The 27,716-nt window shown below is 41.3% G+C and overlaps 1 protein-coding gene across 7 annotated transcripts in view; it reads right to left on the bottom strand.

Moving 5' to 3' along the window:
- Positions 1–446: 446 nt before the first annotated feature.
- Positions 447–27,716, bottom strand: part of gab1 (GRB2-associated binding protein 1) — a 60,400-nt gene continuing 33,130 nt past the window's right edge. For 4 of the 7 annotated variants that reach the window (XM_027145822.2, XM_027145823.2, XM_027145826.2 and 1 more), the window contains 10 exons: positions 18,862–19,159; positions 15,921–16,137; positions 12,140–12,768; positions 11,203–11,297; positions 10,705–11,008; positions 7,683–7,775; positions 5,102–5,195; positions 4,183–4,309; positions 2,354–2,428; positions 447–2,051 (listed from right to left, as the gene is read on the bottom strand). In XM_027145822.2, the coding sequence (XP_027001623.1) occupies positions 1,899–2,051; positions 2,354–2,428; positions 4,183–4,309; positions 5,102–5,195; positions 7,683–7,775; positions 10,705–11,008; positions 11,203–11,297; positions 12,140–12,768; positions 15,921–16,137; positions 18,862–19,159 (2,085 nt within the window). In that variant the 3' untranslated portion in view covers positions 447–1,898. Of the gene's footprint in view, positions 2,052–2,353; positions 2,429–4,182; positions 4,310–5,101; positions 5,196–7,682; positions 7,776–10,704; positions 11,009–11,202; positions 11,298–12,139; positions 12,769–15,920; positions 16,138–18,861; positions 19,160–23,731; positions 24,280–27,716 lie in introns of those variants that run through there. The other 3 variants (XM_027145825.2, XM_027145824.2, XR_003440556.2) reach the window with 3 other exon arrangements.

The following is a 27,716-nucleotide window of genomic DNA, read 5'->3' as shown; positions in this document are numbered from 1 at the left end:
TGCGTATCATAGACGTGTTATCTGCACTTAGAATTAGCCTTTGTTTGGATTCATTCGATTTAATTCCATTTATTTGCTATAAAACCTGATCCTGGCAATTACAGAGCATTTTTAAGTTTTCCATCACCATCTAAAATGTCCATATGATATTCTAAATACTCAATATTCATTTAAGCCATGTTTAATTTACATTAATAAATGGATCACACCACCAATAAATCAAATCTGGTGTGACACAACTTGCAGTCAGTTCTGTTATAATGAATGTCTGTCTTTTTTTAAACGGAGTTTATTTTAAAACGTACAATTCTTTGATTCATTAAAAAAATTAAGAAAGAAAGAAAAAAAGAAAAAAAAAAGTTATAAAGCATGAAGAAAATCTGAGGTTTATCTGGCCACATAATGCACCTTAAAAACAAGGCTGAACAGAAAGCAGACAGTAAAGATGCAGATTTTTTTTTTATGTTGTTGTTGTTTTTTTTTTTTTAAAAAAAAGGAAGTTTGTGCATATATATACAGCAAAAGCCACTGACGGTATCCATGTCAATGTGTCCTTGGCTTAAGAGATTGGTAGTTAGTAAAAGTATTTGTTACACACTTGATAAAAGTTTATATAGTCTCTCTAACTTTGATGCTGAAATTACACATCCGGTCATATGTACAACATTCACACAGTAAAGTTTGTAATAAGGCAGTTAGTGTCCATAAACTGTGGAGACCCATCTGAAATAAATTATCAAAAGTGGCAATAAACTAAATCGAAGGACCAGTCACAAAAGGAATGTGGGATCAATATACAACTTCTGCAATGTCCTGACTGGCTTTTCTTTTCCCAAACAAGGCATCATCATATACAGCGAGAAAAAGCTGATCAGAACACATTTATCACAGACTGCTGAAACTGCAGTACAATACACCAAGTGATCTGCACGACCAAATTCGTCGTGTGTAAGTAAAAACAAAACAAAACAAAACAAAAAAAAATAAAGAGAACTACAATAATTTAGGAAGGAACTGCTGTGTTAATCTTTTTGGTGAGTACCTGACTTCTCGTTTAGTCGTTAGTTTTGTTACCTTGCACTGAAATAAGAACAGCGATCACAGTTTGTGCTTTCCGAGGGTGCAGACTTCTATCCGGCAGAGGTCACACCGAAGCCTTTACATCCCACACTTTTATGTAATATACATAACACTACGCAGTCAGTTCAGCAGTCCTTCTTGCCACTGTGATCATCTTTCATGTTATTTTTTTTCCTGCATGCCACTCAATACCTTGCAACTGTGGGCAAACACCCAGCCAAAAAAAAAAACAAAAAGAAAAAGAAAAGGAACCAGGATGTACCAAAGCTTCAGATTATCATGGAACTGGATACATGTGATTAAAATAAAACTTTCCTGTAACCTGATGATGCATGAACAGGAAAAGCGGAGAGCTGTTTGTTGGTAAACTCCATGAACGTGAACAAACACAAGGGTGGAATCAAAACCAAGGCTGAGAATATATACCAAAAAAAAAAAAAACCCAAGTGAAGCAGCAAGTGTCCACTTGATACAAATGAAAGTCTATTTGCTGCTCTGTATAGCACAGTATATTCCTAGGGCTCTAAATCAGTGATGTTTGAGCAGTTTCTTCAGCCCCATTACACAGTAGAATAGAAATCGTCTCTCAGCTTATAGACGGCGCTCTGGAAGCCCAGCTCTCCTCCACACAGTTGCCTTTCCCTCAGCCAGGTGGCAGTGTAAACCAGCTGATGTGGGAACTGAACCGGCTTCTCTCTCACAGTATAACCTAGATGAATAGTAAGGGCAGATGGATGGAGGTGTGTCATCTTCTCCTGCACAGCACCCCATCTCCAGCCCAGAAGAGGGATCAGAGGGAAGGAGGAGGGGTCGAGGGTTCACTTGGGCCCTTTGGAGGGGGTGTCGTTCTCAGTGGACTGCCGGCCATCGCTCCAGGCCTCACGGGTGCTTTTTAGGGCCTGAGTGCGCTCCTGGTCCACCATAACATAATCTACCCGCTCATCTGACGCTGCCATGCCTGTCCCGTTGCTCTGCACGACAGAAAGGAAGACGTGTGATTTTTAGAATAAATACAGCTGAAAACAGAATCCACAATTTAAACTGAAATTGAATAAAGAGGTGATAATTGACTCTACACAGATCTAAGGAGTTAAAGTGGTGATGCCACACATTTAAGCTAGTTTTTAAAAGTGGGAGAAATCTTTAATAATGTTTACTTTAATATTCTATCAGGTTTATTATTTATTTTTCCATTTCTGCAAAGCTGCTTGGTGACCACGTTCGTTTTCCGTTGCACTATACAACTGAATCTGAATTGAATTTATGCATGCACCTTTCGAGTGGATTTGCCAGGGTCCAGGTCCAAGTCCAGATACTCAACCTTGGCATTCATGGGCAGTCCTAACTTCTGAAATGTCCCCAAAAAAAAAAAAAAAAATCAGTTAATGAACACTTAACATCTTAATGTATTCAGTGGAACAATTTAAAGAAACCAATTCAAATCAGAGGGGCTGCAAATTGCAGCACTTTCTAAAAGGGTCTTTAAGAAATACTCCAGTTTGAATGTATGTGCAAATATCGCAAACAATTTCATCATAGTGTTCTTTTTTTGTACTGAAAAAGAAGGACTGTTTTTTTTTTATTTATTTCGAACTCACTTTGAAAGAATGGATGTGTGGGGCAGTTGTAAGAGTGGCAATATTTAGTTTTGTACAATAATCAGGAATAAAGCTCAGAGTTTTGTGTTGTTGTGCAAGTTTGACTATCGGTGAAAACCATAAAACCTCCAGGAGGTTTACACATTCAACTCCATTCAAAAGTGAATGAAGTGTGGTAGGAAATGTGAGAAGGGCTAATAAACAGTGTGAGGTGATTCGTCATGCATTAATCTCGGAAATGAATCTTTTCAGACTGAACAACAAAAAAACTGGAGAATTCCTTAAAATTCCCATGATGACTATGAACTAAGCACTAGAAGACAGTGAAGATCTAGGTGAGGACTCGTCTGTTACGCAAACCTAATTAAACAAAATGACCTCTTCATTAAAGGTTGTGTGCCAAGTCCTTAAGTGAACTTTGGCCTACGCTGTATTAAATGTGTTGAAAATCTATCAAACCAAACTGATCCTAGTTACAGAAAAGCTCTAGTCATCCTGCTCACCTCCTCAAGGTGATCTAGGCCCATCACCTCCCTTTTAACCGGGGTGATGGGCACCGTGCAGTAGAAGGACTCCTCTCTACAGAGTGGAAAAACAGCGAGGAGAAGGAGAAGACAGCAGCAAAAAGAGAGTAAGGGCAAAAACAAAAAAACAAAAAAAAAGACAATGAAAACAAAGCTTGAGAGAAACTGACAGAAAGGGTAACATGATGTAAAGGAGGACAGTAATAAGAAAACTGCAAAATGACAAGCAAATGAACATACATGCTGTGAGAATGGAGAGAAAAAGAAAACACACTGAACCCGTCGAGTCACATGAAGACAGAGAGGTCATTTTAATGTAATCCCTATATATATATATATATATATACACACACACACACACACACACACACACACACACACACACACACACACACACACACAGATCATCAATTACACCAGCAAGTACTTACATCTTGTAAATATTTTATGAGGTCTATTTTTTTTTTTTATTAGAAAACAAATTAAAGCTTCATTTGACCAAGAAACGGGTCCAAGCAAACAAATTAGATTCAGCAGAAACATGCAACAGTGAAGGTTAGAAACCAAAGCTAGCAGTGGAGCAGGAGTGTGAAGATGGGAACTGAACTGAGAGATGTACAAGAACTGAAGGCGTGAATGAACGATAAGAAGATAAAAGATAAGAGGAGTCTTTCTGCCCCAGTCAGTGACTACCTCAGTACAGAATGCAAATGAAAGCTGACGAGGGTCAGAGTACAAAGTGGTTCCTCATTATAACACCTGAATAACCCATAAGTTCTATATATTACTTTAATCATCGAGGAGGTGAAGGACAACCAAGGGACACATTTACCGATTTGTAAACTCCCCCCTTAAACTGTCATACAGCACCAGTGAATAATCTTTATTTTAAAAAGATTTAGTATTGCTTGTAAAATACTAACAAAATGTTTTGAGTAATAAGAAGGATGGATAAATGCTGTGGTGCTGTGGTTACATACTGGTTCATCTGCAGGCATATTAGGATACTGCATGGGGACATAATTCTCATCACCCTCCTCGGAGTCGGTGCTGGAGGCGGTGCTATGCACCGAAGGTGGCCTGGGAAACATGTGGAACCTGGAGGGGCTGAGGACCACAAAAACCTTTACACTGCTGCTTACATTTGGTGCATACAATCAGGTGTAGCCACAAAAACACCTTCTCTCTATCTCTCTCTCACACACACACACGTGCACATACACAGACACACACAAAGACACACAGAGACAGAGAGACACACACGCACACACACAAACACAGACACAGACACACACACAGACACAGAGAGGAGACACACAAACAGAGACAGAGGCACATACACAGACACAGACACACACACACACACACAGACACACACATATACAGAGACAGAGAGAGACACACACAGAGAGACACAGAGACACACACACAGAGAAACACACACAGACACAGAGAGAGACACAGAGACACACAGAGAGAAAGACACACAGAGAGAGAAAGAGAGAGAGAGAGAGAGAGAGAGAGAGAGAGAGACAGACAGACAGACACACAAACGCATACTCTCACATCCACACACACAAAATCCAATCACATTCAGGATACATTAATCTGTTTGGGTTCCACTAAAACTAAAAGCAGGCAGGGACGCAGGAAGTTTACCAATTTACCACTATGACTTACTCATTTGTGAGCACTCGAGTGTGAAATGAAACAAAAATGATCACTATCATGAGTTAGGACAACACTAGCATACTGGATAAGAGGTTAGTTCTTGTGTCATGCAGAACCCTGCCGTGTGCCTTTCACCAGCAGCCAGTGGCTCAGTAGCCATCAGGGAAACGACTGGTGCCGAAGCACGGCGGCGGACGTTCTAACCAGAGCGGCATGAGCGTCACTTACTCTCGTGTGAAGGACTTGGTGATGGGCGAGCGCACTGGTGTAATAAACTCCTCACACTCAGGGACTGGTTTGATGTCCAAAGGGGCAGGTTTGACTAGAACACAGGCACCAAAACAATGTTACACTGAGAAACTTGACAAGACAAACAATTCAAAGCTTATATACACGGGTTAGGTCAAATCTCACATGTTTATTTAGTTTAAGTCCCTGAAAAAAAAAAGATTCAAATGGTAAACACAAGTTATCTAAACAAATATTTCAGATATAAGGAAATTTATGAGGAAGTTTCTGACATATGATATGTATCGAGATATATGTATGCATGCTCACAAACTTGCAGGAACAAAGTTTTCAGTTGTAATAAATAATTCTTAGCAATGAATAAATTTAACCTCATATTTCATATTCGATTGTAATCGTTACTGTAATTTTGTTGTTTTGATGATCGTATTCAAAATATTGAATAATAAAAAAAAAATCTACATTTTTTTTTTGCCGTCGTTGCTGTTGTTTATATTTCATAACGTTACCAAACGTAATAATTTCGATCAAAGTCGCATCATCATCTTCCGGTTATCTCAAATGGCAGATTGTGTCATATTTCAGCGTAATATACCTGCTATATCGTCATATCACTCAGCCCTACTGGATGCAATTAAACACGATTTTGCTCTTCCAAATAATCCCACAGGTTTTTTCGAAATGATTGTGGTTTGTTAAAACCCCGCAGTCATCATACTGTAAACTGAGAGGGACGGTGTTATGTTCTGCTTTTATACGATGCAAAAAAAAAAAGAAAAAACTCAGGCTATGACAACAAATTGAGCATATGCTTTTTTTTTTTTAATAGGTTAATTACATTCATGGTGCACAAACTGTTGGGGGGGGGGGGGGGGTTTCCAGGTGACATTGCTGTTGGTGAATTCGACTAATTTTCTGTCACGGGAGCGTGTTAGCGATAGTATATTTTGCGTAAAGCACATATTGTCTGCTTGTAAGTTTTGTTACAAAGCCAGGCTACACACATTCAACTCTATTCGAAAGTGAATGAAGTGAGGTAGGAAATGTGAGAAGGGCTAATAAACAGTATGATGTGATTCGCCATTGCCTGTAGAGGGAGCGGTTGGCTGAAGAACGAGCATTAATCTTGGAAATGTCCCCATGTGACTTGAAAAACTCTAAATGCAGCAAGTTTGCAAATTGATTGATTGTATTAGTCAATTCTGTCATTTTAATACTGTGTCAAGTTCTTTTTTTCATGACCAGTGGAACGACTGGAAAAGCAGAAAGTGGACTCCGAAACAGTGTCGTAACTTCCAAATATTATAAAAATGATAGTTTTAGTGTATGGCAATATCATCCTACTGGAAAATGCAATTCCCAAATCTGATTTCTTTATTCAAATAAATTAATGAATTAATTAAAAGACAGCAGAAGAAATCGTACCCTCAATCAAAATCGCACAACCTGGCAACCATAGTGGAGCCCTCTATTCCCATGGCGGAAAAAAACATCGTCTGAAAGCTACACCGTCTGGTGCCAATGTACAAAGACTCAGATAGCACGTGTGTCTTAGCAGCTTTTCGACGCTCTTGGCTGAGCTCGTTAGGAACTTCGCACTTTGAGCACACGGTCACGAAAGCATCAACAACCTCAGACAGTTACTATAGCTGAGCGGATGCTCCTACGGTTAAGATGGTATATAGAGTGTGTGTGGCATTTTGTCAGTCACGAAGACGATGATCGCACATGGAGTGGAGCTTGTACATGTATTTATTTACCTCTCTGCTTTAAACTTAGCACATTTGTGGTACTGAACAGACTTGACTAGCTTCTTTGACTGCCTCCATCTTTACCCGGTTACTCGCTTTGACAATAGGTGGAGTTGCAGTTGTGCCATATTCTTTCCAATCTTTAATAAAAGAAATATGGTCCATTATTAAAGATTGGAAAAGAATATTGTGCAACTGTGAATATGTGCCAAGTTTAAAGTAGAGAGGTAAATAAATACGTGTACAAGCTCCGCTCCATAGTATATTCCCAGAACGTTCTCCTGGACATGTTTCTGATAGCTACTTGGTCCTCGGGAACATAGCATTCAATGCACAGGAGTCGTCTCCGTTCAACTAAATGATCAGCTTCTTGCACCAGAACTAAATACTAAATTCCCTTCACAACAATAAGAGTGAATACTTACACAAATTCATTACGCTGATTGTAAAGTCACAAAATGCAAAAAAAAAAAAAAAAAAACTCTCCAAGAGGGTGAACATTTTACGCAAAGGCTTGCAGAGTACGGCTGGTGTGTTAGTATTTGTGAGTGTTTTTGTAACTATTAGATTTATCCTTCATTACACTAATCCAGCTTTAAAATCCTACTGCTTTTTAACCTTGTCTGTTAAAACATTATTCCTGGCACACGTTCATCAGGTAGCATCTAAACATATAACACGACATTCCCTCGTCTGATGGCTGTTAAGTTGAAACCTTTGACTAGTTGAAGTGTTGAGAAAAAGTTCAGATGACAGACAAGAGAGAACATGAGTGTGTAAACACGGAGGCGGTCTGTGCAGGTACCTACCCTTACGACGTCTTGAGAAATCACCTACGGTTTGAGAGTCGGTTCGCTCGAGACCGACAGGCCGATTAGCTCTGATTATTTTAGGACTCTGACCTGATTGGTGAAAAAAAACTTGTTTTTGTTACATGCCTCTCTTGCAATAATGAACTTTTTTTTTAAAGCTGTATTTATTTATTTATTTTTTCAATAAACCTCGCCCCCATGCAGTGTAGCAAAAGCCACCTCCTCTTCTTCCTCCGCTTCTCTACACTTTCACTATACAGATATGTACAACACTGCTGCCATGGCAACAACTCATCATGCACGTAAGTCATGCAGCAGGCCTAAACCCCTAAAGCTAGGGGCATTACACAGCATGCAAAGAGTTACACACACTTTGGAAGAACAGGATGCATAGCCACGGCACACGGCTACGCGGGCTCGGACGCACGGGCATATTTAAGTACGCTCGACGCACACTCGTGGTCATGGAATGATACCTTGTACAGAGCAGCAACAGTGAAAGCTACTACAAATCAACACAGCAAGAGCAGAAGGGAAAGAGACACGAATCTAACACAACCTGTAAGGAACTACACACAAACCCAAGGAAAGGCAGAAGACTTCAGCTACGGTCTGGACGGCCGATACAAGAAGTAAGAAAGACGTCACAGAGACAAGTGAGAGATGGAAGATTAAAAAAAAAGCTAGATGGAAAAAGTAAAAGCACTAAAAGAAATTCCTTATATTGCTGAGAATTTTGGCTGGCAAGTTCTTTATTTATGGACACCACTGAAGTTAAAGTCCTTTTCTTTTCATTAGGCATGAGCATGATTGCTTTTTTTTTTATCTTGTAGAAAGTTACCAGATAACAATTTACACATTTTATTACTTAGGAATAAATAAGTTAGAAGACTAAGTTTGCTAAATAAAAGAACGTAAGGGTGCTTTCACACCTGCCTTGTTTAGTTCGGTTGAATCGTACCAGAGTTCGATTGCATATATGGTGCGGTTCGTTTGGGCAGGTGAGAATGCAGCAATCGAACTCTGGTGCGCACCAAAAGCGGACCAAACAAGCATACCGAGACCTCCTTGAAGAGGTGGTCTCGGTACGCTTTCAAACGAACTCTGGTACGGTTCGTTTGTGGTGAGAACACGATCCGAGATCGAACAGACCTAACTGCAAAAAGTATTGCACATTTTGGACTAAACCAGCTGCCGTAGTGGGTCGTTGGCAATATTTGATGTGCATGTCACTGTTTCGCAAAAGTAATGCTTGCCGCCTCGTGAAGAGTCTTGTGATGCGTCTTCGCCGTTTCAGTGCATTAAAATGATATTTTCAAGCCGCATCCGCGCTTCATTCTGAACATTAAGACTTTGCATAGAATGCTGTATACGAGCGATGTAGTAGATTACAACCACGAACATAATTGCAGCGTGCAGTCGTCTCTCCATGGTGTACTGTATGCTGTATTTTCCTCTTTTTGTTTACTTCCGGAGTTTCGTTGGAATTTCCCACACATTTATTCTTAACCAAGAGTAAACATTAGCAGTTTAGGAAATACGCTCAAAGACATGTGGCCAATGAGTGATGTGGATGTCATCACATGACTGCATTTTGGTTCGTTTCAACTGGTGCGGAACAGAACGATCAGTGTGGTGTGAAAAGGAACCAAAGCTGCTAAAAAGCTACAATGTATCAATTTTTGCTTTTGCTCCGTACCAAATGAACCGAACTATAGATATGAAAGCACCCTATAATAACGTTTTATGGAGATTGGGACAAACTGGAGAATGTGGACGGATGACACAAGGAGACACTAAATAAGTGCTAAACTAATAACTAAACTACCAGCGAAAACTTGTGTTGTTATTAACAACAACAACAACAACAAAATGAACATGGCTGACACCATCATGTGTCATGGTGACCTTAACCTCTACCTTGCTAGTTATTCGGTCAATCTGGCTGTGCACGGCTTTACTGCTTTAGTCCATCTTGACCAACTACATCATGAGCTTTTTTTAAGACTATGTGAAATGGCACAGAGCGAAAATTTCTTCTATCGAAATCAACAGCGTGTGCCTGATTTAAGAAATAAACAAACAGATATGAACAGTGTGGAGAAAGAAAAGAAAAGGAAACAGAGAGAGAAACAGCAATGAAAGAGAAGCCTGTGATTATCCAATAAAAATGCCCCATCGATCCCAGCACAGCTCATCCAAGATAACTAACGCTGCACTTACACCAAAACTATCAGAAAGCAATGTAGCAAAGCAAGAGAAGGTGATTTGTAATGAGAATATCGTCGTGCCTGGCCCATGATTACACCAATCAAAATGACATTTCCTCAGTATCTCTGCACCGCAAATGGGATTGTATATTGGTGTATTGATTATTTTCCGCAGCTAAATTTTTCCCTCTTAAATAAAACACATCCTATTGATTGATAGCGGGCTCTTCCTAGTCCGGTCATCAAAGACGCCTTTGAGAACTAGACAATGGGGACAGAAGTGACTGCTCCGGGCTAACAGCACGGTCAGGCTGCCTCATAGCCAGAGATCTGAGCCACGACACAATAGTCCTCTTTCATTAGTCAGGTCAGATGCTAAGAGCTAACAAAGGCGAGAGCCGTTGCAACACGAGCAGGATGGGAACGCCACGCTGGCTGAAAGGTTTCTTTCTCTACTTGTAGGTGTCCTGGGTTAAACTGTGGAGAGACGCTGAAGATGTGAGCTAGTGCTACGTTAAGGAGTGAAAACTCGACGTAAGTAGCATTAGTGCGTTATTAATCATGTCTCCTGGGAGATGAGAGGTTTATAAACATGGGCCAGCACATGTTAGTAGGAAATTGTGTCGAAAAACAATGAGCACACGGTAAAATGATACATAATAAGAGCAGTAAAGATGAACAGATGCAAGAAGTTTAACTAGACTTGTTTTTTCCTGTACAAATACCAGCCAATTTCACAGCATAGCCACACACATCTAGAGCCAGCCCCCTCACATCCAAACACACACACACACACACACACAGCTTACCTTTACGGTCAGGTTTGAGGTTTCGGTCAACAGGTGGCGGTTGGCAGTCAGTGATGAGCATTGGTCTTCGTGGAGGTGTTTTGGGACTTGATCTGAAACCCATGTGAGCTGGAGGAGGCACCTGCTTCCCCAGCGAAGGAAACTCCACTGTACCCGGAGTCATGGGTACATAGTTGGGCTCCTGGATAAGCTCGGACAGGCTACCTGAAAGCTGATGAGACGGTGAATTTGCACTCATCGGCACGTAGTTTTCATCCATCTCCTCGGCCGAGGTGTTCCCTACAAGCAGCATGCCTTTATTTTTCTGTAGGAGGAACAGGTCAGAATGACGCTTTCATTTGCTCCAGCTTAAGACAGGAAGACCGTAACAGTACAAGCAATCACACATTCTATCACTATTTTAATTCACTCTGATTCACTTTATCATCTGCATAGAAAGTCTTGTCTTCATAAAAAAATTGCAATTGATGACAAAAGTTTCAGGTTTTTTTTCCTTACAAAATAATTGCTGAGAGATTCGTTGAATTCAAATGAAGTGTTTCTGTCTGAAGGGAAAGATCTGGGTATGTCATAACAGTCTTGTGAGCCATAATCTGCAAAAAATGGGAAAAAGAAGAAAAAACAACCCGAACAAAAACCGTAAGACACAAGAACACATTTACACCAGAACTTTCATTGGCTAGGAATCAGAAAATAATATGCATCAATCTACAGCTATAAAAAACAAACAAAGAAAAGGCAGAAATGTTGGGACAAACAGAAGTCATCCTTTCTGGTGGTCTTTGAATAAGGATTGTATAAATGACGTAATTGAATTTCAGCCAACCAAAAGAAGCAATAAATAAATATATACATGTCTGTATACACAGACACGTACAGAAATCCAGCGCTGGTCAACATTGGGATTCTTCTTTACTTTCTAATCATGGCTTCCTTACTGAAATGATGTACATGTAAAGCAGTTTGCCTGAAGATAGCTAAAACCTTACAAGCTAAACGTCATGTCCTCTCACAGGAAATGATTCTTTTACTCATGCTAGATAAATTTGTACTATAGAGAAATGAACAAAAGAATAATAATAATTCAGTAATCAGATAATAAATGCCCGTGATGCTCCTGTGCTGCGGCTGGAATTAAATGTGTCTTTTTTTTTCTTTTGCATGTAGACATTTAATTTTTTTAGACAGACATTTACAGTATTTATCAGAAACCCTTATTCCGAGTGACTTACATTTTTTAGCTCATTTAATACACCTGAGCATCTAAGGGTTAATGGCCTTGCTCAGGGGCCCAGGAGTTGCAGCTTGAATCGAACTCACAATCTTTCAATCAGGAGACCAATACTTTAACAACTAAGCTACCACATACCTCATGAACCAGAAGTCAGTTTCTGTTTCAGCTTTGATCTCTTTGGAAGAGATTTGAAATCATTACCTTTGCGCAGACGTGAGGAATCGACAGGACCGATGGTGTTGCTCCGTAGAGTTTTGTTCCCTCCCGGCCCCGAAGGCACACAGTAGTTTGAGTCCGTCTCTGATACTGACCTAGGAACGACATAAGTGTCTGTGGGTGAGCGATCAGCCGCTGGCCCAAGTGAGGGTTTGGGCGGCCGAGGAGGTGGCACTACGTCTGACGCGGAGGCCTCTGCCCCTCCGGCCGTGCGGGGCACCTGATAGGTGCAGTTGCTGCCAGGTGTGGGGGGAACGTCATAGCTGACAGACATGTTCCTGAGATGAGCTTCGAGTGAAGGCTTTCGTGCCGGCGTGTTGAAGACGTAGACGTCGGCAGCGTCGGAGTCAGTGGTGCCTGACAAGGACGCACTTTTGGGCAGCAGCACCGTGTCCTGAGACCGGCTGCGGGGCAGTTGATACAAGGCCTGCGCCTCGGCCGACACACTGGCTCCCCGCGCTGGAGGAGAGTCATACAGCGGGGCATGTTGCGAAGAGAAGAAGCCGTTGACCGAAGAATGTTTGGCTGTGGAGGTTGAGGAAGTGGGCGTGCGGTGAGACGGGAGGTTGTCGTTGCAGTCCGGCTCCGAGGAGGTAGACTTGGAACAGTCATGTCTGGGAAAGGGGAGTTTTGGGGGTTACTTTGGCTGCTCGTCAAAGACTTTTGAGTTCCAGCATTTAAACAATATTCTAAATAAAATGTTCAAAAATCATCATTGTGCACTGATAGCAAATGTTTTTATTTTTGTTACGACACACCAGCTAATGTTTTAGTCTGGGATTCTTAAGTGGCCAGTACTGGCAGAGTTAGTCATTTACAGCAGTGGTCCCCAACCCACGAACCAGTCAATGTTTGATCATTTTACCACAGCCCGCTGGGGGTGGGGGGTTGGCGGCTATACGATTAAATTAAAATTAATAATTTTAATTTAATCGTATTTAATCATGCCTTTTTTAACTCACTACAACGCTAAATCAATGAGAACCCTGAGCTTGTTTCTTTGCAACGAGACGGTTCCATCTGGGGTAATAGGAGACAATGACACCCGAAATGTGTTGCTTATGTCCAGTTTATTCCGTAGGTTTGTTTTGGTTGCCGTCACTGCAGAAAACCCCACTTCACACAGATAGCATGTTGGAAATGGCAATAGGGATTTAAGTGCTGTGGTGACAATCTCAGGGTATTCCGCCATGACTTTAATCCAGAACACCGGCAGAGTTTCTAACTTCCTAACGACGTCTGTTTTGTGCTCATTGTTGCTAATTTGTGGGTTAAATTTGAGCAAACACAATATACACGTACACCAAGCACTGTTAAACATGACAAAGTACCGGTGAACAGAGAGAAGAGCGATACACCCCTTCTCTCCACCAAAGCTACAACGCCACTGCCGCTTGCAGCCGCTCAGCTCCAGACGTCACCTAAACCCGGCTTGATATGTTATTTTGTGCATGCGCGGTATTGGTGCGGCTTTAGGTGACGTCTCTCAGTTAAACTCTCGTCCATGGAAAGTCGCACAAACCCGAGAGAAATACACCACAGTAAATAAAATGGAAATAATTTAATGTTCCTTTGGCGGCCCGGTACCATTTGGTGGCCCGGTGGTTGGGGACCACTGATTTACAGTGCATTCAGGTGCCTGCTTGCGTATTTAAGAATATATTTGAAAAGTTTGCTGAATTTTACATCTGAAACACAAGTTTAAGAAAGAAACAAGTCAACTAAATATATAAGAAATGTATTTTGAAATAGTATTCATGCCTTAAAAATAACAACTATCCTGTTTTTGGTAAATTTGGTAACCGTTATCTGACTAACCACCATGTAAAAACTTTCTGGATGCCTTTCTGACTCATCTTAATCCCGGTTCTTCTGAAGCTGTAGAAATTTGTACTTGGTGTCATTGGTTAGAGGTTAATCGTACCATGCACTGAGATGGGTGTTTTTCCTCCTCAGTCATCACACACACACACACACACACACACACACACACACACACCCCAACACTGTGGACTCACAAACTGTCAGGAAGAGCAGTCTTGCTCTCACACTCCTCCAAGAGCAGGTATTCCTGCTCCGGCCCGCTTAGAGACAGAGCCGCATTAGCACTATAGTACACACAGACACGGTAACGGACAGGTCACGGACAAACGCACATTCCTTTAAATTTCCTTCAGCATCAGAAACAGTTGATAACCATAAATGAGACTACAACACTTGACACTGTAGTGTTAAGTTACTGATTACTGTCTGGAAAATAGAACAGCAATTACAGTTTCAATTTACACTTTTGCCACAACTTTGCAAAGTAGCTCTTGGTTCTTATTGCTGCCAAACACTAAAACATATCGCCAAACTTTGAGCTCATTTCTTATGTATGACAGTGCACCATTGTGTCCTCAAACGCCAAACGGCATAACACGTCTAAACGTTATCTAACTTGGTTAACGAGTCAGCTAACGTCTAGTTGACGTGTTTCCGTTAGACGCGAGTGATATTTCTGTATCTGAATGTGGATTGACTTTTTATTTTTATACTACCGGTTTATTTATACAATATGTTGTCATTAAAAATAGCACATCCTTTTAGGTGCTTTGGCTTGTTATTTAATATATGGATCTAACCGTGGTTGTTACCTTGACGCAATTAGTCTAACACTTTGGCCTCTCTTCAAATACAGATTGAAATGCACTTTCACTTTTTTCTCCTAAAAACCCTTTGGCCGTGTGAAATCCTCTTCTTTTACTTCTAGCACATTCTAAAGTTCATCAACTTATTAAATCAACTTGCTAATTTTGGCTACACATTGCTGCAAGTTACTAATAGGGGCCTTTTACACCTGGTCACTTCATGCGTTTTCTGTGATCAGATAGCTATCCGATGGTAAAAAGACCAAGTCTAAATGCCCTCAGAAACGTTTTCGAGATGGATATAAATCCGATCTTTCAAATCCTCCCCTTCAGGAGGTGGTCTGGGACGCATTTCAGATGAAACTGGACAGGTGTAAATGCATGTGCTTGTTTAAGCCAGATATGTCAGCGCTAAACTCCTCCCAAACAGAAGTACGTCACTCGCAAGTGACTCAGGAGTCGTGCATCTCGCAATTTGATTGCATTCTGAAAACCGCAGACACCAAAGCGTGTTCCATTTCAATTACCCCGGAAATGAGGTAAAATATATTAGCATTTTGGACGAGAGTAGAAAGATCGGATCGACATCCGATTCGCCAAGACGCCTTTATGTGGCCTAATGTAAATGGAACGGTTTTAACAAATCAGATAGCTATCGGATCAGAGACAACACATGAAGTGACCAAGTGTAAAAAGGCACATAGACACTGATAGTGAAATTTTGTTTCATTTTGCTTTATTTTTATTTATACCATGTTTCTCAGACCATGAAACAGTGCCTGCTTACTTGTTTCTATCACCTCCATTCCGGGTGCTTGACTGTTTTAGTTTAGAGGACAGTTTTTAAATCACTATAACTATCCATAACCATAAACAGTCTTTTCAAGCATCTAAAAGTTCAAGCTGGAACTTGTAAGAAGTGAAGTGAAGAGATGTAGTGCAGCGATAGCGACAGACTGCAGTCTGTTTCTCTGACTTACTTTGTTATGCAGATCAAATGAGCACTTTATTCTAAAACTAACAGGTGCATGATGGTTCATCTGCTGCTTCATAACATCCAGTTTATAACCCTAGCTATTAAATCTATCCATTAGTGCATTTATAGTATCTGACCCATCCATCTTTCCTCTTCTTACCTGCTGGGCTCGGGTTTCTTGCTCTCGCAGTGGAGCAGCAGCAGGTAGTCCTGTGTGTCATCCAGGCTGGAGGAGGAGTCCAAGTGCCCAACGTTGACCGGCTGATACGGAGGGGGCACGCTGGGCATCGTGGAGGATCCCATCAGTCCAGATCGAGGAGGCACATCCACCACCAAACCTCCAGAAACTGCAGCATGCTGAGACGCCTTCGCCGAGTCTACAAACGCACACAGGAGCAGACACGCAGGTTCAGATTGGTAAATGCTTTAAATAGAATACACACAACCATTTCTCTACTTTTAGTTAATGCATATTCGTGCTATTAGAATAAGTCTAAAAACAAACAGTTAAACTAGACAATGAGGTGTGGTTTCTGTTGTATATTCAACCACAAGAACTGAGATATACATGAGCCACTGGATCTCGATGAATTCTTCCGATACTTAATGTGTGGAAGCCTATTTACGGCACCGTATGAGTCGTCACACGTTTGTTGGGAAAGCTTGCCGATCGTTTCATTTGTAATCTACAAAAAGAAAATCAACTGACATTAAAAAGCTAAGAAATGCAAATACTTAGAAGCTCTCAATCTTAAACACTGTCTTGTGGAGCCCCTTGGGCTGGATTGAGACAAGTACACAGTCATGGTTTTACACGATGTACTGTGTGGCTCGGTGTGACTCGTTTCTCACAGAGCTGCCATGAGTCATGCTTCAGAAAGGCAGCACGCATCACTATGTACCTGAGATGTCACACAAACAGCTCTGAGTCAAGGCAAGTTTCAATGCATCATCCACAAAGATTCTGTGAAAGTGTTTGTATAACATATAAATATATATATGTTTATCACTGCCTTCTTTTACAGGTAAATAAAACAGCTCCTGTTCATTTATTAGAAATGTTACTTTTAATGAAGCCTTTTCTCAAGGTTTCTGAACAGCATCTCTGTGTGGATTCGCCATACAAAACTCTGCAAGATTTCACCAACACACACGCACACAAATTCTTTGACTTGATCCAACTAAGTGCAGGCTTTTCAAGGCTGACTGAGTCAGAAGGATTGCACTCTCTTGTTCTCTCTAGCCTACACCCCCCCCCTCTCTCTCTCTATCATCCCCCCCACTCTGTCTGTTTTGTCAGGCAGAGCTGCTGATTCATCCCAGCACTTGGAAAATCCCCTCTTCGTGCTTGGCTTTCCACCACTCACTCTACTGTGTTAACAGCGCTTTGCTACGAGCTGCAGTTCTGCCTAGAAAGCTACAGAGTTCAAGGTCAGCCACGATGGTCACCTTAAAGGGCGTTGGGCCGCCAAACAAAACAAAAACAAAACTAATGTGTAGCCAATGAGCAGAAAGGGGCGGGGCTTGTCAATATGCAGCGGAGAGAGTGTTCAGTGCGCATGTGTGACATTAGCAGAAAGCGGTTTTAACATTGACGTGGAGGATAAAAACAAAGAAAGAAAGCAAAGAAAGGCTTACGATAAGGCAAGAAGTAGGACGTGTTAATATAGGATCAGCTTTCCAGCGCTGGAGAGAACTGAACGTCTTCCACGTGAAACGAAGATAAACCTTGCATGGTACAACACACAGTACTACAAAAACACATTTGTATTACCATAGTATTACTCATTGAGTTCATTTATTGATAAAAAATATCCCCTCGGTCAGCTGCCCCAACAGGTTCCACCATAATAGTTGTCTAGGTTATACTTGGGTTATACTTGTCTGGTGTATGTGTGGGGCGGGGCTATCAATACAGGGGTGGGACCCCTTTGGGTTAGGGGTGTGTTTGTTTTGGTGATTTCAAATGTCAACATTGGCTTTCAAACAACGGAGACCCCACCTTTAAAGCAGCTGAAATTTGTCCTTTCAGCATGCACAACCCTAACCACTTATTATTTTAAATTGTGAGGCTTGAGCAAGCTGAGCGTGTGAGGCTGAGACTTGAACACAATGCACCCCCTGTTTGAATGGACCTATCCTAACCTACTGTAAGCCCAGCTCTGAAATGTCAAATTCCCTTCAGTGGCCTGGTGGTTTGTTGTGTAGTCACATGTGAAAGATCTTGAACATGTACCTACATATCAGTAAGGTATAAAGCTGAGCACCGTACGTACGCATGCTCAGCCACCCAAAAACCTTATTTACACACATTCACCTGCACACAATGCTCCGATTACTGTGGTCAGGAGTAACCTGAGCCGACAGTAAAAGCCGCATCTCGTTACGTCTAAAAAGCCATCGGGATGCAGGCAGGTAGAGAAAAACACTACATACTCTCAGTGAATGAGGGTCTTCAGCAAAGACAGCTTCGCTTTTGTTCACTGCAAAGGCACTTAAAACTTTAATTCTACACTTTGGGTTAAATTGAGAACGATTAATCCATTAAAAAACGTGATGGCAAAATAAGCGTTCAAAATCGGTTTCGCCATTTAAATCTTGAATCTTTAGTTATTATATTTCATTTCGGGCTACTTATCATTTATTCACCTGATATAGAATTCTAAATTACTGTGAAAGTAAATGAAAGAATCATTTATCCTGAGAAAAACATTTATTCTGTGCACAAAGCGGGCTCCTATAAAGACACGACTTGACAAGTTTGGCCCAGTGACCTGCACAGAGTGCAGAGACCCAGTGAACTCAAATGAGATGAGGTGGAGTACTGACTGTGAGCCAGGTCCACTCATCCAATATCAGTGCGCACAAATTCCCACATACACACTCCAAAAACATCATGTAGAAAGCCTTCATAGAGAATTTAACCCCGTTATAGCTCCAAAGGCAGGGCCGCTCTTATAAATGAGACCTCTGACAAGACGTATAGGTGTAATGAATAAGCGTCCAAACACGTTTTGGTCATAACATGTAGGTTTAAGCTTTGGAATGGTATTCATTTTTTTCCTGTAAGCCCCACCTGAGTGTGTGCATGTTCTGCTTACCATCAGTGTCGGTGGGGTTGAAGCCACAGATGTCGCAGATGCAGCGCACCCACTTGTTCATCTCGTCCTCGGTGTCAGCCACCAGGTAGAAGACTCGGTCGATGGTCTTGATGTCGAAGATGAAGCTGTGCTCCAGCTCCTTCTTGTTAAAGCTGAGCCCAGCGTCCACCTGCTCGCACAGGTTGAGGTCGATCACTCGGATGGGCTTCTTCACGTGGTCATTTTTGTAGTACTCCAACACGTCCGGGTCTCCTGTCAGTCGTCCACTGCGCAGAACGAACCACCGCTTCTTCCATGCCTGTAGTGTAAGACGAGCACACAAAAAGTAAGTTTCGTTTTCACATTTACTGAGTAATGCGTTGCTATTTCCTTCATTCTTTCTCCTGAAACATTTTTTTCAGGACAGCTTTGTTTGCACACATTCCATGGGAAAAATAACAGATCAATCATGAAAAAAAAATAATAAACTTCTGTATAGAGAAATTCTATGAAATGTGACTAATAAATCCGTCTACACCAAATTTCGATGTAAATTTAACTACGTTAGCCTATAAACAGCACAGGCATTGTTTAGTGAGCGTAAAAAGGAAGCTACATGGTCTAGACAGGCTGAACAAAACAAGCAGCTGCTATTTAACATTTAGCTGCAAAATTCTGCTCATTTAACACCAGTGTTAAAACTACAGCAAGTGCATTGTGAAATGTTTCGGTTCCAGACAGGTCATTACATTTCGGGTCAGGTCAGTCTAGCCGACGTGGAGGAAACAGAGACGCAGCTGTGAAGACAGACAGGTGGACCCTGAGTCACAGAGTGATGGGTAGAGGGTAGGAGGTCAGTGCAGTTCCTCGGACACAGCCAGAGTAAATGTTAAGTGGCAGTTTTACACAGAACCGAAGTAGCTCACTCTGCTTTTCTCAAGAACATGACAGGAAACACTGCTCTTTTCCCCACACAGTCTCTGCTCAAAAGCCATACACAGCCCATAAAACACAAAAACACCCACACAACACACAAAAACAACCACAACACACAAACACACCCACACAACACACAAAAACACCCACAAACACACCCACACAACACACAAACACACCCACACCCCCACGCAAGAACACCCATGCGCCCACGCAAGAACACACAAAAACACAAAACTACGCACAAAAAAACACCCCCCACAACACATACACAACTACCCACACACCCCCACACACACAACCACTCCCACACACAACCACCAAAACTGAAAACTATATCCTCAGAAAGTATGACGAGACGGTTACATTATCCTCAGAAGCTCACAGGTTACACATTCAAGGAGAAGGGGATTGTTTACTGTATTGGCAACACTGTTTCACTGACATACACCAAAACAACGAGTAACATTCGGATGTGGGAAGATTTCTGGACACATGTCGGTCAAATAACTTTACAGTATTTATAACAGCTCCATAGTGAATAATCAAGCTCAGCATTCCTGATAGATCAGAGATGAGAGTGAGTAATGATTTATTTTATAGTTTCTTATTTGTATTTTGTATTTGTTTATTTCACACCATTTACTTTATGCTTAACTTGAGTGGTTTAATTTGAGCTCTGACAGCACTTGATCAATAAATTGTTTATACTAGAGTTTAAAAAAAACAAACAAACAAAAACAAAAACCTATGACTCGTATGTTAAATGTAAAACGAATTAAATGAAGTGCTCTGACCTTTAGAACAACTTTATTATTATTACTGTCAGCACTTAAACGTATTAGGTTAAGTGGGTTACATGCCGTAGCACGTGTTAATGAGGTTGTACCTCTATCATTTATCTCACGCATCACTTATTTGACAGCTTCGACAAGCCTTTCCGGAAGTGTAAAAAAATAGTGTGTAATTACTCTCCATGACGAGGGCTCGGTGTCGTACGCGTCTACGGATGCATGATGAAATGCGTTCTCGCAGCTAGAAGTGCATCTAGTGAATTCTAGTGTCTAGCGAATTGCTATATCTTAGAACATAATTGTTTAGAATATCCTGTTTATTAAAATGGTCTAGTTTTCTGAACCAAGTGAAAAAACAAAAATGCAGAAAGAAGGGGGGGGGGACCTTCCCAATGGCCCAAGAATTATTAAACAAAAAAAAAAAAAAACTTGGTCCCTCTGGGAAAAGGAGCTATGGAATTTTCCAGTTTCCAGTGGCTTTTAAATACCATCATTAGAGTTGTTTGTTTACTGAAAGAAAGAAAAAAAAGACTCTTACAGCTCCATGATAACGCAGACTGAGACCCAAAAATCACTCTGGAGAGTTGTATCTGCTTCGGGGTAAGAAGAAATGAATCTATCCTCCTTTCTGAGCATCTATATGATCTTGGAATGCCTCATGTAATTGTCTTAGGCACAAAAGCAAAAACAATGAAGAGAATGAGTTTTCCCTCAGTCCACAATTATGGCGAAACTTTCTGGAAGTTTTAAGATTAAAAATAAAAATCTCCGGGCGAGATCACGGACCGCTTGTATTAAAGTCAGAGCTGGAAAGAAAGTCAAATCTTTGTTGGTGTTTATTTTTTTTTGCCGCCTGCTTTTAAAAAGATTAACGTCTCCCTCTGTGCCATTTTCCCCATCCACAGAGTTCTCTTTGTTACAGAGCCAAAATCAGACCCTCACTATAGTACTTTCTTACACACACACACACACACACACACACACACACACACACACACACACACACACACACACACACACACACACACACACACACACACACACACACACACACACACACTTACACTTAAAGTTCAAGTTCCACATCTGACTGGTCTTTACACTTGACAAGCGTCACTCTCACTTGACACTTAAACACACACACAATGGTACCGTAGTACATTGTTCAGCACCGTTCAGAACAGATCTGTTTTTCTAGGACCTCTTGCTTTCCACATTGTTCTATACATCATTTTTGTGTTTGTGTAAAATGTTAATCCCTCTCCACTGCTTCTCTCTTTCTACCCATCTCGAGGAACCCAGAAACTGTACCAGCTCCGATCGTCTTCCGTGCAATGAAGATTTTGGACCTCCACTGAGATGAGGCTGACCCTGCGAGTCCTGGGGCATCTAGAGATCTACCAGTTAGACTCTGCGATACTAAAGAGGAGATGTGAACTCCATGTGATCTTTTGCATCAATACAACATTTGTTTGACTGTATATTTATAATAACACCCTCCAGTGTCACGCATATGAGGATGAGGTTCCCCTTTGAGTCTGGTTCCTCTCAAGGTTTCTTCCTTTACCATCTAAGGGACTTTTTCCTCACCACTGCTGCCTGAGTCACCTCAGACTTGCTCATTGGGGATAAATACATACACATTGTGAACTATATATCTCTAATAATAATCTAGAATTTTTTGTTCTATTAATCTTTATATTATTCTTTATATTAACCATTTGTTCTAAGTGTATGTTCTGTAAAGCTGCTTTGAGACAATGTCAATTGTAAAAAGCGCTATACAAATAAACGTGAATTGAAAATTTTAAATATTTACCTTTACATTTATAACACAGGGTACATGTTGCCATAAGAGCAACACATGTTTATCTCATTTACACCACTGAGCAGTTGAGAGTTACATGCCTTGCTCGAGGACTCATCAGTGGAAGCTTGGCTTGTGTTTGGCCTGAGATTCAAACTCACAACCTTCCCATCAGATCGCACTTTATTATATGCTTTGACGCAGCTCACAATTAGCAGCGTTGGATTTGGTTGTGTATTGAAGTCTGATCAAAGCGAGACCTCGGAAAATTGCTCAAGCTCGCAACAATGCGACCTGAAATCTGATAACATACACACACAATGAGCAAGAGTCAGCGAGAATACGAGAGAGAGAAAGAGAGAGTGAGAAATGAGAGATAAGATAGAGAAACACAGTAGGGAGAAGAGTGTGAAAGAGAGACTCTGTGACAGAGAGAGAGAGAGAGAGAGCTGTGTTAGAGGGAGTTTGTCAGTGAGACAGAGATAATGTCTATCAGTACGAACAAGGGCATGTGAGAAGAGTCAAACACCCACACACACACACCCCCCATATACACACACACCCCCAGTCATGTTGGACACTAAAAACAAGGACATATCTATACCCACAAGCATTTTTTCTCTCTCACACACACACACACACTCTCTCTCTCTCTCTCTCTCTCTCTCTCACACACACTCTCTCTCATTCACACTCACTCTCTCTCATTCACACTCACTCTCTCTCTCTCTCTGCCACACTCACTCACACACTCTCTCTGCCACTCACTCACACACACACACACACACACACACACACACACACACACACAGACACCCACAGACACAGACACACACACACAGCGTTTCGACATCTCAGACCAGCATTGGTTCAGCGTCATGGCTATGTGAACAGAAACAAACACTACGGCCTAGTCTCAGTGTTTGTGTTTGGAGTTTCTCTATGAGAGAAGAATCATGGATATCAGGGCCAATCTTTGGTTGTTGTTTTTTTTTTTTGAGTCTGCTTCAAGTGTGTTGTATGAGTGGGTGGAATGTGGAGTATTTTAGCTGTGTCACAGAAACACTAGCTTGTGCGGAGGAGGAAAAAAACGGCCAAGCCTGACAAGAAGAGTGAGCCATGATCTCTCTTCTGCCATCTGTGCAATCTCTCAGACACGTGTGTGCGCGCACACACACATACACACACTCCTTTTTACATAATTAATACCCGACTATCTCTCTCTCTCTCCCTGTTCATACGCACACAAGTGTACAGAGAGTGTACTATAGTTCAGCTTAGCCAGTACTGACTACTGTAATTGCTACTCAAATATCAACACACACACACACACGTGCATACACACACATCCTACCTCAAGCACTGGATCCTGAATAAAGCACCAGCAGACACAGAGCACACAGCATGAAGCCACCTGTTGCTGCTCACTCGTCCACTCTTTAGAGCACTACAGCAGTCGTCCATAGAGAAACAGAAACAGAGGGATCGGAGCTCAAGGCCAGCTCAGCACTGGTGGGTTTTCAGAACAAAAGCAGAAGCCCACCATAACCGCGTTATGAAAACCACAAATCGTTCCAGTGATCCCGGTACAATTTAAAACTGATACAAAGCTTGCAGTCAGGAAAACAAGGACCCTGCGAATCGAGACGCCGTTCCAGGGCCGTCAGTGATCGATCCATTCCGGGCCAAGCCTGGAGGAGAAGTGCACTTCTCAAACGTCAAGCCATACAAACTCCAAGTGTAGTGCAATGTGAAGCGTGTAAGGAGTGGGAGAGGGGACGGGGTGGGACGAAGCTCAAGAGGCCCTCCCAAATGCAACAACAGCTGTCTCCTCTCCCCCCACACACACACACACAGCCATATGTGTGACACACAGCGGAAGCTGAGGGCTGTAGTGTCACAGGCTGGAATTGAACAGAGATGCCATTGAGGTCCAGCGTGCAGGGGAATGCCATCTAAACTGAATCACACGACCATGAGGCACTTTACATGAGTGAATTGATCAAAGGGGGGGGGGGGGGGTGTTCACTTCCCTAGCAGCTTTCTAAATATGTTGAGGTTAAGGAGTGGGAAGTGTGACACAAATACATCATGACATGCCAGAAGATAAAAAAGGTAACAGTTTAAAAACTAAACTAAAAAATACATCAAAAACTGTTTAGGTACAAATTAGTTTCATTAGCTATACTTAATGTGTGCACAAAATACAAGTTTGAGATTGTTTTAATAGTAAAACAATTTTACTTTGTAAAATGTAAAGATAAAGACATCCTCAAGTATGTACTGAATAATGGATGACAATATAAATATTATATCATCATGTCGCCCAGCCACTCCTTCATCCGCAGCTTCTGCGTTCTAGTAAGAGACGGAGATCAGCTCTGCTCGGTGCTCAGTGGCTTTACGCCGTTAGGCTCACGTTTATCTGGGCTTTATCCGGCAGCGCTGAAGGCCCAGGCTCTCTGGGTCTCTGATAAGCGTTCAGAAAGTACAGAGCAGTGCAGCCTTCTGCTCCGCATCCTCCCTAACCACTACACCAAACATTACATAACACAAGCACACTGACCGCAAATGCACAATCTTACTACACACATCCAAAAGTGCAGCAGCTTTAACTCAACCTGTGACATCTCAGTTTCAGGTTGTACTGTAGCTCCCTTATTGCAAATGAACACACATGCTAGGAGGACGTAGCGTCTGATTTTTGAATACGAAATAATCTCATAATATGGTTAGTACTATTATATAATCAACTGAAATAACCCTAGAGAAAAGCTTACAACCTGCATATCTGTGCGCTTCATTAATCAACGCGGCCTTCAGACAAACTGGGAAGAGAAGCATGATTGGTTCATCCAGTGTCTCAGCACATGATAACCAGTAAAATGTAATTACGCAATCAATAGACACGATTACGCAGCTGAATCCGTTGTAGATTTAAAATGTGGATTTAGAAATACAACAAAACACTGTTTAAGGTTTAGCAACATTCCCGAGCGCAAAACATCTTATCTGACCTTGAATAACATTGTTTTCAGCTACGCCACTGGAGCACAATCTTTCGCCTTAGCATTCGAGTCACCTCCTCCTGTTCATGTTTAATTCAGCGGTATTAAAGTGACGTGGTGGCGAACCAGACGTCTAATGGGATTATAGAACGAGCAGAAAAAGCTTTGTGCAAAGAAAAGCAGCACCTCTTCAATTAATCAAGCTTAAGATGCAGCATAGAAAAAAACAAAATGGCAGATTAATTAATCGTGTAGGAATGAAAACAAACAAGGTTCCTTTATCCTTAAATAATTATGAAAACAAATTCTATAATCAAAATGAACACACTTCTTGCATATTTCCCCCGAGTACAAAACAAATAGTGGATTATGGCAAAGTCACATGATTTGTGGGTTGTTGTTTTTTTGGTGTATACAATTCAAATCGTTTTAGAGTCGTTTACATTTTATACTGTCGTGTGCTTCGACTGAACCGAAATCAAATCATCAATGTTTCTGTAATGGGGTGATCTATAGCTTTAGCTAGCTAAATAAACCTGAACGTGCTTGTAGAGTTCATTACAAATGATTCAATTTAATTCAAATTATTTGTATAGTGATTTTAACAATTTTCCCATTTTCTCAAAGCAGCTTTACAGAAGAATGGAAACAGAATAGAGAGATAATTAAATAAATATATAATAATAAGAAGAAAGAAAAGAAAAACGAATAAAAACAAATAAATGAATATTTATATAATTAAAGTTTAAAATTCATTTAAAAAAAAGATTAACTTAAAAGTTGAGATACTATACATCTCTCCCTAATGATCAAGCCTGAGGTGACTGTGGTGAGGAAAAACTCAGAGATGATACGAGGAAGAAACCTTGAGAGGAACCAGACTCAAGTGAACCTCATCCGAAATAATGCCAATGTAAATAATGTCCTTTCTTCGACAGTTTATTATAATGCAGCTGAGAGCTTACGGGTTTATATAATGAAATAAAATAAAGCGACGGTACAGATGAACTCGTTCCCACGCTTGGTTCTATCCGGCCATAATTCAAATTTTTGTGCTTGCATTTGCTCGACAGTTCTGTACACACATGAAACACACCCACGTAGGCAAATCCAGGCACAGTAACCTGCGAGTGTGTACGTTGGCTCTCTGGCTTTTCTCCAACCAAAAGAAATCTTTGCCATCTGTATAAACACTTCCACCTGCCTTTCTATGAGATGGGTTTTACCTCATGCTAATAATTAAACCACCCGTAGTAAAACCCTGCGTGTTTGAGGATGTTAAGCTTGTATTTTATTAGCGATTGTGCTGACAGCTCAATTGCTATAGCATTGTGAGTGCTAGCGGACAAATGAGGCTCTTGGTTCGGATTTGTGGTCTGTAGGAGTGGAGCTGGGGAGTATGGGAGCGAACTGATGGTCGAATCGTTTGTAAGTGTGAGGTCTTTCAGAGACGGATGGATGGACAGGCAGACGGACGCTAACGTGTTTTGTGTGGTATCAGCCCGAGCGGCTCATACCAGTTCTCAAACTCGAATAAATCTGGAGCCTTTGTCAAAACTCTCGTTTCTTTTTGAAGCTTAAATTATATACACTGAAGAATGTGTACGTGGAACTGCAGCCGTTAAATAAGTGGAATTTAACTTTCGCTTAATCGTGGACAACTTTAAATATCCAGAAGACTCAAGTGATGGAGCTGGTTTGGCTTCAGAGATGAACTCAAGTCAACAAAATTTTATTTTTAACAATGGACTTAAAAGGTAGGGTCTCCGGTGTTTGAGAAATGCTTCAGAAAACTGCGTCAGGTCACCAAACAAAACAAAAACAAAACTAACGTGTAGCCAATGAGCAGAAAGAGGCGTGTTGTCAATATAGGCGGAGAGAGTGTTCAGTGCGCGTGTGTGACATTAGCAGAAAGCGGTTTTAACATTGACATGGAGGATAAAAACCAAGAAAGAATGTGAAGAAAGGCTTACGATAAGGCAAGAAGTAGGACGTGTTAATATAGGACTGAAAGTCTTCCGCATGAAACAGATTTGGGTTAGGGGCGTGTTTGTTTTGGTGATTTCAAATGTCGATATTGGCTTTCAAACAACGGAGACCCCACCTTTAAATGTCTCAAATAAGCTTTACAGAAATATCAAAACATAAATGTATATTTGTCCCTAATTAACATGCCTGAGTCAAGTGTGAGAGATAATAAGTGGAAGAAACAGAGACTCGGAAGGGAACCTCGTCCTCATCTGGGTGACACTGGAGAGTGTGATTACAAATTATGTCCTTGCTATAACAGTATAAAGTCAAAAGAGATTGTGTAACAAGGACTAGTGAGCA

Source organism: Tachysurus fulvidraco, chromosome 4 (assembly GCF_022655615.1).
Source record: "Tachysurus fulvidraco isolate hzauxx_2018 chromosome 4, HZAU_PFXX_2.0, whole genome shotgun sequence".
Lineage (NCBI taxonomy): Eukaryota > Metazoa > Chordata > Actinopteri > Siluriformes > Bagridae > Tachysurus > Tachysurus fulvidraco.
The sequence above is the reverse complement of the archived record's forward strand: the minus strand, read 5'-3'. Positions and strand labels throughout refer to the sequence as shown.